Source organism: Corapipo altera, unplaced genomic scaffold, assembly GCF_003945725.1.
Source record: "Corapipo altera isolate COAL_440 unplaced genomic scaffold, ASM394572v1 133, whole genome shotgun sequence".
Lineage (NCBI taxonomy): Eukaryota > Metazoa > Chordata > Aves > Passeriformes > Pipridae > Corapipo > Corapipo altera.
Window position 1 is genome coordinate 1771316 of NW_020884939.1, and position 15251 is coordinate 1786566.

Consider the following 15251-nt stretch of genomic DNA (forward strand, 5'->3'; position numbering starts at 1 on the left):
TTATATAAGTGCTGTTATGGTGAGTTTATTTTCTGCTTCATCCTTCCTTTAGGGGGAAGCAGGGATTGATGGAGTGAAAGGAGAGAAGGGTGCCCAGGGTGAAAAAGGAGACAGAGGGCCACTGGGATTACCCGTAAGTATCCAGGAAGCAAACAGCACTTTGTGAGCCAAACTTGTGTCAGCTGTAAAAAGATCCCTCAATAGGAGACGCATGCGGGGATTTGATATGTAAAGACAGAGAAAGAGATGGTCTATAAATAACTGTGCCTTTGCTCTGTACAGAGCCTTCAACTTTGAGATCTGTTGAGTAGATCAGCCATCACTTTATTTCTTCCTGCTTCTGGGAGGATTGGGAAAAACAAGCAGTAGCTTTCCTGGGGGTTCTCTGCACTTCGGGGCAAAGGGACAAGGCCAGAAACAGAGGTCAGAGATGTGGAAAAGTAAATGCCTTCCCAGCCACTTGTCACCCGGGCCAAGCTTTGTACAAAGCGTGGTGGTTCTCAGTGCACCCAACTTCTTCAATAGCCAAAACATTCCTGTGATGTCACACACTTTTTTGATGCTACGAATCTGTCTGGAATCAGCGCTTTCCCTGCCCTGGCGTGTCCCTGCTGTGCGTGAACTCAGTCCTTTTAGCCTGTGTTAGTGCACTGCTTGGCAGCTAAAGGAATTGTGGCTCAATACATTACAGAGAAATTGGAGGAGCTTTAGATACAAACCTGGGGACCTGGTGAAGCTCTTGGCTTACATCTGCTGTGTGAGCTGACAGCTGATAATGAGTTAGTCCCACCCAGTTGCTCCACTGGCCCCAAAGCTCTCTCCTCATGAAAAGCACTGGTGGCACAGTACACCCTCTCCCTTTCCTGAATGCCCTGGAATGAGCACTGCAGATTGCATCTCATGTACTGTGTGACTTTGTTGTTCTGTGTTTGACCACCCAGATCCCTTGTCCCTGACTTTGGCTGAAACGTGCGTGTCTTTGTTTGTAAAACGTTTTCCTCCTTTAGTTGTGCTGTGTAGCAATTCCCTTCCAGGGCCTGAATGCATCCCCACCGAGTCTAGGCCCCCAAGTGAGCTCACATGACTGTATTCCTGTGGCTTCAGGCAGAACCAGTGGGGAGAAAGCAGTGCTTTGGGAAGGCCACAACAACCCCATGCAGTGCTACAGGCTGGGGACAGAGTGGCTGGAGAGCAGCCAGACAGAAAGGGACCTGGGAGTCTGGATTGACAGGAAGCTGAACATGAGCCAGCAGTGTACCCAGGTGGCCAAGAAGGCCAATGGCATCCTGGCCTGCATCAGGAACAGTGTGGCCAACAGGTCCAGGGAAGTGATTCTTCCCCAGTACTCAGCACTGGTGAGGTCACACCAGTTCAGGAAGGATACTGAGGGGCTGGAGCATGTTCAGAGAAGAGCAACGAGGCTGGGGAAGGGACTGGAGCACAAGTCCTATGAGGAGAGACCGAGGGAGGTGGGGTTGTTGAGCCTGGAGAAGAGGAGGCTCAGGGGAGACCTCCTCACTCTACAACTCCCTGACAGGAGGTTGTAGCCAGGTGGGAGTTGGTCTCTTCTCCCAGGCAGCGATCAGCAAGACAAGAGGGCTTGGTCTTAAGCTCTGCCAGGGGAGGTTTAGGTTCGATATTAGGAAGAAATTCTTTACAGAGAGGGTAATCAGGCATTGGAATGGCTGCCAAGGGAAGTGGTAGATTCTCCATCCCTGGAGGTTTTTAAGATGAGACTGGATGTGGCATCAGTGCCATGGTCTGGGAACCACGGTAGTAGTGGATCAAGGGTTGGACTTGATGATCTGGGAGGTCCCTTCCAACCCAGCTGATTCCATGATTCTGTGATTCTATGATCAAATGCAGAGGATTGTGCTGCAGTGAGAAAGCAGAGCCCAGTCCCATGAGAAATAGAAACAGAAGCTTTCTGTGTAGATGGTTATTCCCTCAAGGCTGTGGGGTATCTGGACAGCGAAAGGAGATCCTTGTGACAGTCTGAGAAGAAGATGCCCCAGCAATTGTCCGGAGAAGCTCACCAGCATGGCAGGCAATGTGCTGGCTGCTTCTCCTAGAGCCCCATTAGCCCCCAGGGTCCCTTGGCTTCTCGTGTCACTCTTCCTGAGCTGTGGAGGACGGAAGGCTCAGAAGTGTCCTCTCAGAAATATTTTGTATTTGGATCAGCACTATCAGCTGGCCAACCAGGAAGCACAATTACTGAGCTGCTGGTAAGATCAGACACTGTGGACCTTGTGTCCCTCCTCAGAGCCACTGAACTCTGTTCCTAAGCTTTTCCATGCCTGATCCTGTGTCTTCAGCCTGTAAAACTAAATGCAGTGCCAGACAGGTACTGAACTATTTCAGACTCTGTAAAGTCCTGCAGCTGGATCTGTTGCCTTTTCCTCTGTGACTAAGGGCTTGACATGATGCCAGAATTTCAGCCCTGATCATCTGCAACAGCCTTAGGCTTCTCTATGGCAATGCAGGTTCCAACTCTGCTGTCACATTGTCCTTTTTGCGATCTATCACAGAACAGCTGCTTCCCCAGGAGTTTTCTTGGTGGCATTGAGAAAAGGAAATTTACCCTCTTTAAGAGGATCTAAAAGTTGCAGGTCAATGTTATATGTATTCAGTGTTTCTGTGTTTTTGTTGGTTTGCTTGTAAGTACCATCACCTGTCCTTGAGATCTTAATTTTTGTTAATTACAAGCATATGTTTGTCTCAAGTCACTGCTTCACTCACCTCTCCCCTCCCCTCTCCTCCTGCCTTGTTTTTGTGAACCCTCCCCGTCTGTTCAGGGTGCTTCAGGTTTAGACGGCAGGCCTGGACCACCGGTGAGTTCCATTTCTCCATTGCCCTATGTTCCTCCTCCCCAGTTCCATGATTTGTTTTGTGTCTTCCAGCCCAGTTCTAGTTTACACCAGGAATAACCTTAATTTGTTCCAAAGCAGGCTTGGGAGGGTGGCTAAACTTAGACTGGGGAGTGACGTCACACACTTGTCTTTTTTGATGCTATGAATCTGTCTGGATCCTGGGATCACCGCTGCCTTGTTCCACTTTGCCTCAGTAACAAGATGAATGAAACCTCTGCATGGTTCCATGATGTTCTGTTCTCCTGTCCTCTCTGTCCTGAGGGGTCTCTGTCCTGTAGTTCTCTGTGGTAGCCTTGCTTGCTGCCTTTACACAACAGGAGCTCTTCAGTTTTGTCTGAGGTGTAATAACACCGGAGCGTTTTGTGCTGTGGGCAGGAACGTTTGTGTCAGCTGCTCTGACTTCTGAACAGAACCTGAATGGCAGCTTATACACTCACTTGTTTGGGGATATTGTAGGTTTAATTTTATAGATGTGCAAGGGAGACCTCAGTGTATTTCAAGTCACTGAGTGATGTCGAAGTGCAGGCAATTAAGATTTCCATGATTGTATGAACTCAAGGAGAGCCCGATTTTTCTTACTTCCTTCACCTCACTGAAATTGTGTGCTGCATGAGCTACTCCTCCACTTGTATTCTGCAGATCTTAACTTGTCTGAAAACCTCTCCTGATCCACATGAATCATCCTGCTCACATCGGAGGGGTTACTTCAGTGACTAAGGATTGCAGGCTGATGTTAAAAAATGCAAACCCCTTTTGCCTTAAGGCTTTTAGAAAAAGACTTCTCAAGCCTTGGCTCTTCCTAGGAGGCAGGTAATATGCCTCAAAAATATCCTTTTATTGAGGATCCATGATGGAAATGTAGATCCATACCTGTGTGGTTAGCAAAGTGTGGATGGAGTTCAAGGGGTCTATAAAAGTTAAAAGCACCCAAATCCTGTTCTTAGCCAGAAGGACTATTGCTGAACTGCTGCACTGCCCACATTAAAGATCAGCTTTGGCTGATTCATTTCCCAAAGCTCACGCAAGTTTCAGGAGCACTGGGAAAGAAGTTTGGTATGCTGGTGGGAGATGGCCCCTGTGTCAAAGGGTTAGGAACAACACTGGGTTTTCCTATTGGCACTACTGGGAGCCTGGTGGAGTGACAGGAACGGCATAGAGGGAACAGAGGGACTGAAGGGTACCCCTCTTAGTTCACATCTCTGCCTGTGCACCCCTGCATTCCTCGCTGCACCACGGGGTCTGTCACCTTGCATGCACAACTCACTGGCTGCCTGCCACCACGTAACCGGACGCTTTCCATTTTGCTCAGCTCTGCTGATTCGGGGCGGGGGGGGCAAAGGGAAAATAAGGAAATAAAGGAAAAGAGAATTGCCTAACATAATTCTAAATGGCCTTTATTCTGCTACAGCTTTCAGCCTTGTCTGATATAAACTAGAGAGAAAGAAATCCTGTCTGTGGAGTTGATAGAAATGCCTGCTGAAACAATTGTCAAGGGAAAGCTTCAAAATTAAAAATAAGGCTCTGTACAGTGGTGCTGGTGTGATCTAACTTAGCAGTTCCCATGTTGTTCAAACTGCCTGTACCAACTACTTCAGATCACCACCAACACTGAAAGCTGTAGTGGTGCGAGGTGCCTTCCACCACCAGACTGTCCTTCCAAGCTGTGCTTTTCCTCGGGGAGCAGCGGTGTCTCCTGGCTTTAATGAGGCCCTAGAATAAAAGCATCCTGATGTGTTTTCCTTTCTACAACTGCAGGGTACTCCAGGACCAATTGGGGTTTCAGGACCAGCAGGACCAAAAGGAGAAAGGGTGAGTTTGCTTCAGAACTGACTGATGCTCTGTAACTTCTCTGCAGATGTGACAGCTCTGAGGAATAGAGGAGATCTAGGCTTTTCCAGAGATGGAACTGCCCTCTTCTTGTGCATACAAGACTCTCAGCTGGGCCTCTTTGATATTTGAGTACCTCATCCTTGGGGGTTTTAGGTGCTTTGAATTGCATCCTTTGCTTTTTCTTCTCTAGTGCTTTGCTCCCTATTTGTACTGAGTAGGAACATAGCAATTTCTACCCTTTTGTCTCCATTTCAGGGCAGTAAAGGAGATCCTGGAGTTGCGGGACCAATGGGGCCAGCAGGGCTTCCTGTAAGTATGGGCATATGAGGGATTTATCTACAGAGCCTGTACCACTGACAGCTGAAGATGCTGCAGTAATCCAGTGTTTGCAATCACAGCTGGGTTGAGTGTAGCTCCAGTTACAAACCTTTACTCACTACGGGAGTGACAGAAAGAGCTCAAGAGCAATGATTCAGAGGGAGGAGGAGGAAGCTGAAGGGAAACTGTTCATTCACCCTGGTCCTCAAGCTACCAAAAGAAGCTGAGTGGGGCTCCCAGGACAGGTATTTTAGTCCAAAATGCTTTGGAGCACATCTGCTTTTGCAGCCTGGCTGGGAGAGCTCTGTCCTGTCATTGCAGGGACAAAAGCTGCCTCCAGTGAGGCTAACAAATTCCACTGTTTGGGATCACTTTTGGAAAAAGGGGGCCAGTGTTGGAACTCTAGTGTAATGTAATCATGAAGCTGCTTTGTTGCTTAACACAAAAAAGGAAGTTTGCTGCTTTTATCAAGGACTGCCTTCTCTAAACTAGTTTGTTTTTTATCTGAAGAACCCTTAGAGGAGTAGTGCTGTTACAGCCTGGATGGTCTGATGAAACAGAGGTTGTCTGCTGGAAAAGTTTTGTTTGTTTGTAACATAAGTGGAAAAAACCCCAAACCCCTGAGCACACATTCTTCTTTTTGAGTGGGAAAACAGTGGGACCTACTTGTTTTAAAATATTTTATGTTGATGCATTTCAGGGTTTACAAGGTCTGCCTGGTGACAAAGGAATCCGGGTAAGTTACCAGGCAAACTTCTTGTACTTAATTACTAACACCTTTACACAGGGACAGCCCAGTTAACTCTGAGCACCTCTAGTAGCCAGCATGTGTTTGTCTGCTAGACCTTCACACAAGTGACTTTGCATACCTGGATTTTAGAAGGTGATACCTGTAGCTTGTCCCATCGCCTGGGACATTGTGGCACATCTGTCTGAAGGCTGAAGGAGGGATTTTCTAATGTGTTCATTGCTGTCACAGCTCTGTTCTCACCAAAGCATGGGACTTCATGTGTAGTTCAGTTAGGCCAGTGTGGTGTGCTTTAGGAAATCCTACTTATCTACTTACTGATGTGTGTGAATTCCCATGAGAATTAGCTGAGGTGCAGCCACAAATCTTATTTTGGTACTTTTAAATTCCCCCTGAAGCATGAAAAAGAAGGTTGTCCTCTAGCAAACGCTCCTCCAGAGAATTTGGAAGATGGAAATTTGGAAAAGATAAATTAAATTTGCCTGCCTTAAAGAGTCAGACATGAAATCTCTTCAGGCATTACCCTGAATAGATATGATGGTGAAGAGTTGGGTCAAAACCAGTAACATGAATGGCAGACTTTCCATTGTACTACCCATGTTAATAGAAAGATAAATATTACCAAGAAGTGTATGTTGAGAAGCTCCTTCTTTTTCATCAGGTTTTCTTGCCTGTTAAAGCTCTGAATCTTTTCGATAAAGCCACTTGAGAGCTATAGTTGAATATAATTTATATTTATATTATTTATATTTCTGGATTCGAGTCTTTGTAAGATAACAATTGTCTCAATGTCAAGCAGTTCAATAAAGTACAAGTGTGTGTACTCACACAACTCTTCCTATGACTCTGGTATCACCTGAATTTATCTGAAAACGTAAATTTTGATAGTGCATGTGCCCATGTGGTGATTTCATTATATGGGTTTGCTTTTGATACATAGTGAGTCCTCCATCTGCAATGGATTTCTGACCTTACTTTGCACAGAAAGGGCAGTTGTGTAAAGAAGCAGCCAACTGGCATCTTAAACTAGGGGAGAAAGGCTCAAGGGAGCCCCAAAGTTCTCCCCTTTTTTAATCATTGCATTTCTGGCTTTGCTTCTTAACTTCCTCTTCCCTAGCATGTGTTTTGTTTTGTTTTGTTTGTGTGGCTTCTAAACAAAAAGTAACTTTTAATTCCTAGACTTTTTCAGTTGGTTTTTAAACTGGGTGTCTTAGTTACAGAAGGATCTGTCATTAGCTGTAGATGGGATTTTTCTGAGCTCTGGCATAAAAGCAAGTGAAACTGGGAGAAATTGCAACTCCTTGTAGAGGATGAGTTCGAAAGCACGAGTGGGAGGTTGTACTGGCCCCTTGAAATGTGCATGCACTTTGCATCACTGCAACCCATAATTTGCAATGATGAAAAAGTGTGAGAAACTTGAGAGTGTAAATGGGCAAGTGTGATATTTTAGCAGATGGGATCCTAGAAAACACCCTTCTTCCCACTGAGTAGAGGGGATTCCCCTTACTCCTCCAAAAGTCCCAGGCAATTTGCCAAAATCCTGCCTGTTCCTTTAGGCAGAACAGGGCTCTTTAAATGCCAGAAATGTTCCTGCTGTCCTCTGCTCCAAGTGGGAGATGAGCGTAGCTGTGCCTCGGGTTGTGGTTGTGCCCTGGGTAGGGGTGGGAACCGGCAGAGTTTTGTGTAACCCAGCTGAAAAAGTGGGACCCCTGAACTCGTGCTGCCAACCTGATGCCTTCACTCTTATTTTAATGCCTGTGGTTTTTTTTTCTTGTGTGTATGTGCCTCTTCCTCGCTCCTACAGGTCCACCTTTGTCCCCTTTATCCCTCCGTCCTGTTCCGCCTTTCTTCCTGGTTCCTTCCTCCTTCCTCCAGAGCAACCCATGGCGCACTTTTCCTGGATTATCCTCTCCATTCCTGAGCTTGGCTCTGGGTGACTTCTCCTCATTGCCTCTCCTCTCCCATCCATTTCTCTTGCCAGCTTTGGGTTTAATGCTTCTTTTTTTTTTTTTTTTTTTTTTTTTTTTTTAAGAGACAGCAGCCCGTGCTGTCTGACTTTATCCCTTAATTCCTTAAGCGCTCGCTACAAGTTCAGAGTTCAGTTCCCTGTGCAGCAGCCCCTTCCCCTGTTTCATGCTCAGCAGCTCTGAGGATTTTGTGTTATACAGAAAGATTTGGTATAGATGTAGCTGGCAAATACCATGCTATACCCTTGTGCTGCCAGGTAAGAGGGTCAGGGAGCAGCTGCTGCCCTGTGGCTGTGCTAGTCCCTGGTCTAACAGGGTTTTTGGGAGAACACTACTCAGAGCATCCTAAGGGGCATCCAGGTTGTATGGACTCTCAGGGCTGAGTACTTCCTTTATTCCCTGGCAGAGAGTTCTCTGAGTGAGACTTTCATTAAGAATGAGAATTCAGAGTGGTAAGAAAAGCATCTTAGTGCCATCCCAGAGCTGGATTGGCAGAGGAGGGACCTTCCCAGCCAGCTGCAGATTGAGATGGGGTGGCACACTGCTGGCCAGAGGGGTGTTTGCCCATCCTGTGAGTCTGGGGTCAGCATGTTCCCTGGTGTACCTCTCTCTGGAGTGTGGGAAGCCCCAAGAAGTCCTCTGATGATCCCTTTGATGCTGAGCCCTCCCAGTCTGTCAGTGTGGGACTGCAGCCACAGCCAGTGTGTTTATGCAGCTCAGTTACAGCTCAGCAGCTTTTCACTTAACATCTCAAATGGAGATTTTTCTTCTTTTAAAATGTTTCCTAAATGTTTATCCTTTTTTTAAACTGTCGCTGACATTTGTTTGAAATGGATGATCCTAAAGCTTTTGTGTATTCTTTTTTTCTCGGACTAAACTATTATTTACAGGGGGAGAGGGGCAAGAAAGGCTCTAGAGGGTCTAAAGGGGATAAGGGAGACCAAGGAGCGCCTGGATTAGATGCACCCTGTCCGTTGGTATGTTCTGTTTCATCAAATGTATTGTTTTAAAATGTGTTGATGGGGAAGACAGAAGGAAATCATAACATAAATAATGGTCTTGCAAAAGTACAACACTTGGATAAGGCCTGGCTGGGTTCCCACCTCAGCCTGTGGCAAAGCTGCTTTCTCCAGGGGGAGAACCCCTGATCCTCTGAGTGACCAGGCTGCTGAGTGACCATGGTTATGTTCCTTCCTCTTCCAGAGCCCGCTGAGGTTTGGGGTACATGGGGGTGTCCCATGTGCTGGGAGCCCAGGGCTTTCTCCTTTGTGGATAGAGCCCTGTCTCCTTTGCTGCCAGTTGCAGCTCTTCTCTGAGATGGTCAGTGTGATCCTGTCTACGAGATGGCAAAACTGGAACGCTGGTTCCCCTGCCTCGGAATAACGGCCAGCTGATGGGACGGCCTGAGAGCACAAGGGGCACTTGAGCTGCAGCACCCAGAGGAAAAACAAATCTCACTTATCCTAAATGGGATGTGTGTCTGTCAAAACAGATTGGCTATAAATCTAGGCAAATTAATGAATATAGGAATATGTGTACACTTTTATCTAAACTCATATGCTGCAGCGAATTCTGCCAAAAATCTGTAGCAGTGCCACAAATCCCAGGAGTACCTGTGGATCATGCAGCTAGAAATCCAGCTGCTGGGTTTCCTAGTGAGGGTCAGAGGAAGGGGTGATTCTGAAACTGAGAAAACACCGTTCCCATCCTCTCAGCTTCAGCTCAGAGAAGCATCTCCTGGCTCACAGATCATGGAAAACCCAAAAGGAAACTGCTGGTGCTGCTGATTGTCTAAGTGTGCAGACAGCTGTGTGCTGGGTGTGCAGCAGAGTGCCCTGTGAGGGTCCCGGTGGGGGCTCAGCCGCCCCCCGTGACACAGAGCTGGCAGTGACTGAAATAACGACAGTGGTTGATTTCATGAACAGGGTCTCCGAGGTTTTAAAGGCGAGAAGGGTGAGCCGGGGTTACCTGGGCTGGACGGCCTGGATGCCCCATGCCCATTGGTATGGCCTACCTTCCCTTTCCTGCATGCTCGTTTGCTTTTTGGGGTCTTGGGTGCTATTTCTGATACCTCCAAATAGCTGCATGCCCTAGAAACACCTGGCAACTCCTTCCTTACCTGTCTCCATCCTCTGTTCCTCACATTGCTGCTGTTAGAACCAGGCCCTTCCCTTCACGCTGTGATTCCCAGCTGCTGCCAGCACTACTTTGTGGCATGAGGAAAAACAGTGGGAATGCAGATTTATTTACAAGTGCTTCACTTCTTCCTTTGCCTTCCCTTTGGCAACTTCCACTAAATCAGCCTATGCAGACCCAGCTCTGCACTGGCTTTGCTTCCTTGCGAGGAGCTGTGATGCTCGTGTCCTTCATTAACTCTATTTTTAAGTGCTTGTGTGTGGTAGGCACGGCCTGACGTGGCTCTGTATTGCCTCAGTCACCCCCTACAATAAGATGACTGAAAATAATAGTTATCCTGTTAGCAAGCCCATGTGAAACATATTAACTGGACACTTAGCCTCCCTGCGAGATAATTGCTATTTATGACTCTCCCCAGAAGTCCAAATTGTACTCATAGCGGCAAAAAAACTTGCGTGTTTCCCAACATCCAACTTAAGTCATAAAATGATTATTGTACTAGTGCCTAATCTAGCCCAAGTGCTGTAAGACAAAGGCCTTCAGGAACACTTAATCTCAACTGATTTCAAAGTGTCCCCCTGAACATCACCAGTTTATTAATTTTCTCTGAGATTTTCTGGAGATGCAGCGTTCAGGTGAGGTTTTTGCTCCCTACAACAGTCTCAACATCTCCATGATACATAGAAACTACTGCCCTTCTGGCCTATTTGGCATGACAAAGTTTGCTTGAGGGTGGTCTGTCTAAGCTCCCTTAAGGATGTTTGATGCCATTCACAAGGGATGGAAGATCTGTTAGTTCAGCTAGCTGGAAAAATGCTCCCAAAGCAAAAAGCCACATTTAGTTTGGAAGGTTTTCTTAGTTCTCCCAGGGAGAAAAAAAGCTGTGAAATTGCCATTAAAAGCCTTTGTTATTTGAGCTTTGTGAAGAGCTAACCAGTTTTCCTCCCAGCACCCCCTTCTTTGGGCACTGCTGTGTCCTCTTTGGAGCACTGACTCTAGCAGTGGCCACTGGTAAAGTCTCAGTTGCTGCTCTGTAAATTCTGGGTAGTAGAAAGAAACTTCTGCCAGTCCCACAGGTGAAACCAGACCTGCCCAGAATGGCCCATAAAGGAGGAAAACCACAGAGCCATGTGTTCTGCCTCCTGATGGTCATAGCCAGGCTTCTATGGAGTTAAGTTTTGGCTGAGTAAGGCACCTGATTCCCAATCCCTGTAAGGATTCCACGGGTGCCTGGCAGACCACCCCTCTGTTTGTGTCACTGCTCCCAGTTAGGATTCACCCCACATGGCCATGTTGGAACACACACTTCTTGTCATTCCTATTTTTGTTAAGGGAAACTTGCCAGAAAATCTGATGAAATACAGATGCCATTATTTTTTTATATATAGTGTTCTGGCATGTGAGCTAGCTTGGGAACGTGAATAAGCATGTTTTTGGATCCAACTAGGTTAAAAGCTTAGCATCCAGCTGACACATCCATCTATGTAACTTATGGAGGCTGTGAACTAACGCTTTGCACATCTGAGATATGTGGAAGGAGATCCTTGATGCTAATAAGCATGTCACGTTTCCGTTCTCAGCACATTCGCCTGCAACAAACACTTCCTTGTGACCCTGGTCTTCCTTTGATCCCTAAGCTGTAACTCCCTGGCCTCCCATTCCTTCATACACCTAACTTCCCATCTCCTCCTGCGCTGCACTACACCAGTCATTCCTACCACCATCAGTGTACCAATGGGAACACCGCAATATGCCCAGTAATTAACTGGTAACTCCATATTTCCACATGGGCGGGGGGAAGAGGAGGAGACAGCACAAGGAGACCACAGTCCAAAAAATGCATTTGAAGAGCAATATTGTTGTGGCAACGTTCAGTTCAACAGGCCCCTGAAAGTGCATCTCTGTTAAATAGTTCATTTCTCAGTATACTACTGTGCATTTGCTTTTCTGTTTGTATTGGTTTTGGTTTTCCTGGGGAATAGTGAGATAGCCTATAAATGGGCCAAATGGACACAGCACAAGTGTTTGATTTCTCATGTCAGAGATGTATCTCCTTACCTCTGACTTCACCTCCTGCTCAAGAGCACCTTAGCACTGACATAACATCCTGTTTTCTCCTGTCAAACAGGGCTTCACAGAGATGATATGAATGGCAGCCACTCACAAAAGCCTTTCCCAACCATGGGGCCCTTAAAGTGTCCAACCTTCTTCAACATTAAACAAAAATTAAAAAATAATAATGACAACAACACACCCACCTGGGGCTGTGCAGCCCAAGACATCAGGGTTGCAGAGGTGCTGGGGAATATTCACGGAAATCCCACTGCTGTTATTGAAGCCCAAGACCCTTTTCAGGGAGTCAGCTGAGGCATCCTGAACCAGCACAGGCACTGCCCAGCTGCTTGCCTTCCTAATTTCTCTGGAGCGGGATCTCCTCAGAGGCAAGAGGGGACAGCTGGGCAGGATCTCACATGACAAAGCAAACCCTTTAGCAAACAGGGCAGAAAGGAAATGGAGGTTTTTTATAGACCCTCCTCAGGATCAGAGGTTAGTGCTGACTCTGGGGTTTGCTTATAACCTCAGCACTACAGAATCAAGCATTAGGACACAGACCCACCATCTCACAGTTTCCACTGCCTTCCTTCCTCCTTCCTTCACGGAAGCCTGGATAAACTATTCCTTGAGGAAGAATGAGAACAAGCCTACAGACCTCATGTGCGTAAGTCCTTTGCATAGCCTGAGGCCTCTGCCCTCTTCAGCCCCAGCCCTTGCTTCAGGTTCTTTGAGCCAGAAGTCCAGGTCACTCCAAAAGGCTGAGGAATATCTCAGACTATTCCTCCAGCCCTGATTCACACTGTTTGTTGCAGCTGTTATAGTTAACCCACGCCTTCTTTCCTCCATCTCTGCACTACTGTCTGTGTCTAAACTGCTATTTCATCCATCTCGTTTTCAGGGGGAAGATGGGCTTCCAGTTCAAGGCTGCTGGAATAAGGTAAAATAATCTTGGAAATGCTGCTGTGCTGAGTTGGCAGTGCCGTATGTTCTGCTAGTGTTTTCCAGTGAGTCTGGTTAAGAGCAAAAGAGGTGTGGAGGCATGGATGGGATTTCCAGGACTGTGCCCCTGTGCTGGTTTAAAGGTAAACTGGCAGAGGAAATGAACTCAGCTCAAAGGAGAGATTATAAGTCAGAATAACAATTTAATAAAATACTACAATAACTACGATTATACAGACAAACAGCTGGTTTTAACCCACAAACCCCAAATGTATAACCCGGCACCCTGGGGCATGAACAGAGTGGTGTTCTTTGGGCCCCCTGAGTCCAAAGTAAAAGGAGAGGGAAAAACCTGTTGGTGAGGGTGCTGTTGTAGTCTGGTCAAGAGTGGTGATTGCAGTCTGGTTGAGAGTGGTGGTCTACAGTCTTCCTCTGGATCCCACGAGTGGTTAAAAAGGTCCCAAGACTCCAAGATTATATATCCCCCAGTTCAGGCAGGAATGCCCAGTACCTCCCTCAGGGCGGGGAGTTCCACAATGGGTGTGAGGACAGGAGCACCCTCCTGTCTCACAGGCCTCTTAACACCCAGTTTATAGCCTGAGGAGTCAGGGCTGCTCTGGGCAGAGGGTGTAAATGGTTTATTGATAACAGTTCCTGGGAAATGGCATGGAAGGCTATAGAATACACAGTTTTGGGTTACACCCATCCAGTGATAGCTGTTCTAACTAGGACAACCCTTGAAAAGCAGCAACCAAAACTCCTCCTTGTTTGCGTATCACAGTACAGCTCTATCTGCTACAAAGGAGAGAACTATATGTGTGGCCTTTGAGCTGCCTGGCCCCAAAGTGCCCTAATCTTTGCACAAAGATGAGATTTCCACATGGATTCCCTCAGACCCCCTGGGGTCTGGCCCACCTTCAGCACCTGTTGTGGGTATAAATGCCAGGTCCTCAAGCTGCAGTGGTGGGAAGATGGTGGAGGCAGAGTCAGCCCAAGCTGAACCTCCCGCCCTCACTCAGGGAAGTGGAAAGGATCCCTGCTGAGATTCCCATTGCTCTTCCTCCTGGAGCCAGCTTCCCTAATGCTGTCCTTCCCTCCACACCTTGTGAGCTGTCATTAACACTTGGTATTGAGGTGTCACTAACACTCGTTTGTGTTTTCTTTTGCAGTGATGATTCTAACCTGGACTGGCCTGTGTGTGTTACTGTACATAGGATATTTATTTTTATACAGTGTTCTTCTCCAAAATGCCAAAAGTTATGCATTTTTACAAATTATCAAAAAGCCGCATATTTTTTTGTACAGAAAATACTAGATTTTTTTCCCCCTGTTTGTCAGTTCTCTGTATGATTCTATGTCTGCATTATGCTTCTTTTGTCATGGAGTACAGCTGTAATATTTACATGATACTTGTGCACACATGATGAATATAGGAACTTAATAAATTATTGCATTAAAGATGCCCGAAGGAACTGCCCTGTATAGATTTAAAGGTCATTTTCATTTTCCAAGCTGGGTCATTCAAGAATATTTCAAAATATTATGTATTTTTTATTAAAGTGAAATATAAACAGTTTTGTTGCGACTGAATTAAAGTGTTGCTGAAAAACCTGCTGGTAGTCACCGTGCACTGGGAATGTAAAGACTCCATGATTTATAATCATCCTTCCATGGGCTGGAATAACGCTCATGACAATGAGCCCTGGCTGGCAAGAAATTCTAACCCCTTTCTAAATTGTAGGTGTGCAAGTAGCTCAGTGAAAACCTCATTTAAAATTAAGCATAACGCAGCATTCCTCGATGATATCCTAATGAATGTTTGTTAGAGAAATCAATCCACGTGGCTTTTCAAAACATTAACCAAAGGTCACATGCAGATTTGCAGTGTGCCATTGCAGTTTGCATCTGTACATCTTAATTATCCGTCCTGACCTACCCTTGTTGATGTCTCAAGTCTAAACTACCCAGAAAGGAAAGTACTGCCAGGCTAAAGTGACTATTTCAATATGCTTTCCTTAGAAAACGAGTGGAAGCCTAAATCCATTTCTTAAAACATGTCCACTGGCATTGGCCCTTCACGTAGGGAGAAAGGCAACCCAGGAGATTCAGGGGGAAGCCACCATGTTTAACGATCCCAAGGGAGAAACGTGAGTGGTGGTTCATTAGTGAGCCTGATCCACTCAAGTCCTGCTCTTTGCATGATGCTGCCACTGAGACAGGAGTTGGGCTTCCCCTGGCTGCGGCTGTGCCAGCTGGAGTGGTCTCCACCACCACCCCTTCTGTACTCGGCTACGCTGCTCAATTATTCATCTGTTCATAAACCATTCGTTAGTTATTTTCCAGATGATTCCATACAGTCTTTTAGCACCATCAGAGTCAAGTGACGGG

At 46.5% G+C, this 15251-nt stretch overlaps 1 protein-coding gene across 16 annotated transcripts in view; it reads left to right on the forward strand.

The window, feature by feature from the left end:
* The window catches only part of COL13A1 (collagen type XIII alpha 1 chain), an 87510-nt gene extending 73038 nt beyond the window's left edge, over positions 1–14472 (forward strand). For 15 of the 16 annotated variants that reach the window (XM_027661001.1, XM_027661012.1, XM_027661016.1 and 12 more), the window contains 8 exons: positions 53–133; positions 2796–2831; positions 4626–4679; positions 4956–5009; positions 5719–5754; positions 8624–8710; positions 12823–12861; positions 14033–14472. In XM_027661001.1, the coding sequence (XP_027516802.1) occupies positions 53–133; positions 2796–2831; positions 4626–4679; positions 4956–5009; positions 5719–5754; positions 8624–8710; positions 12823–12861; positions 14033–14035 (390 nt within the window). In that variant the 3' untranslated portion in view covers positions 14036–14472. The remainder of the gene's footprint in view (positions 1–52; positions 134–2795; positions 2832–4625; positions 4680–4955; positions 5010–5718; positions 5755–8623; positions 8711–12822; positions 12862–14032) is intronic. The other variant, XM_027661005.1, reaches the window with a different exon arrangement.
* The last annotated feature ends 779 nt before the right edge of the window (positions 14473–15251 follow it).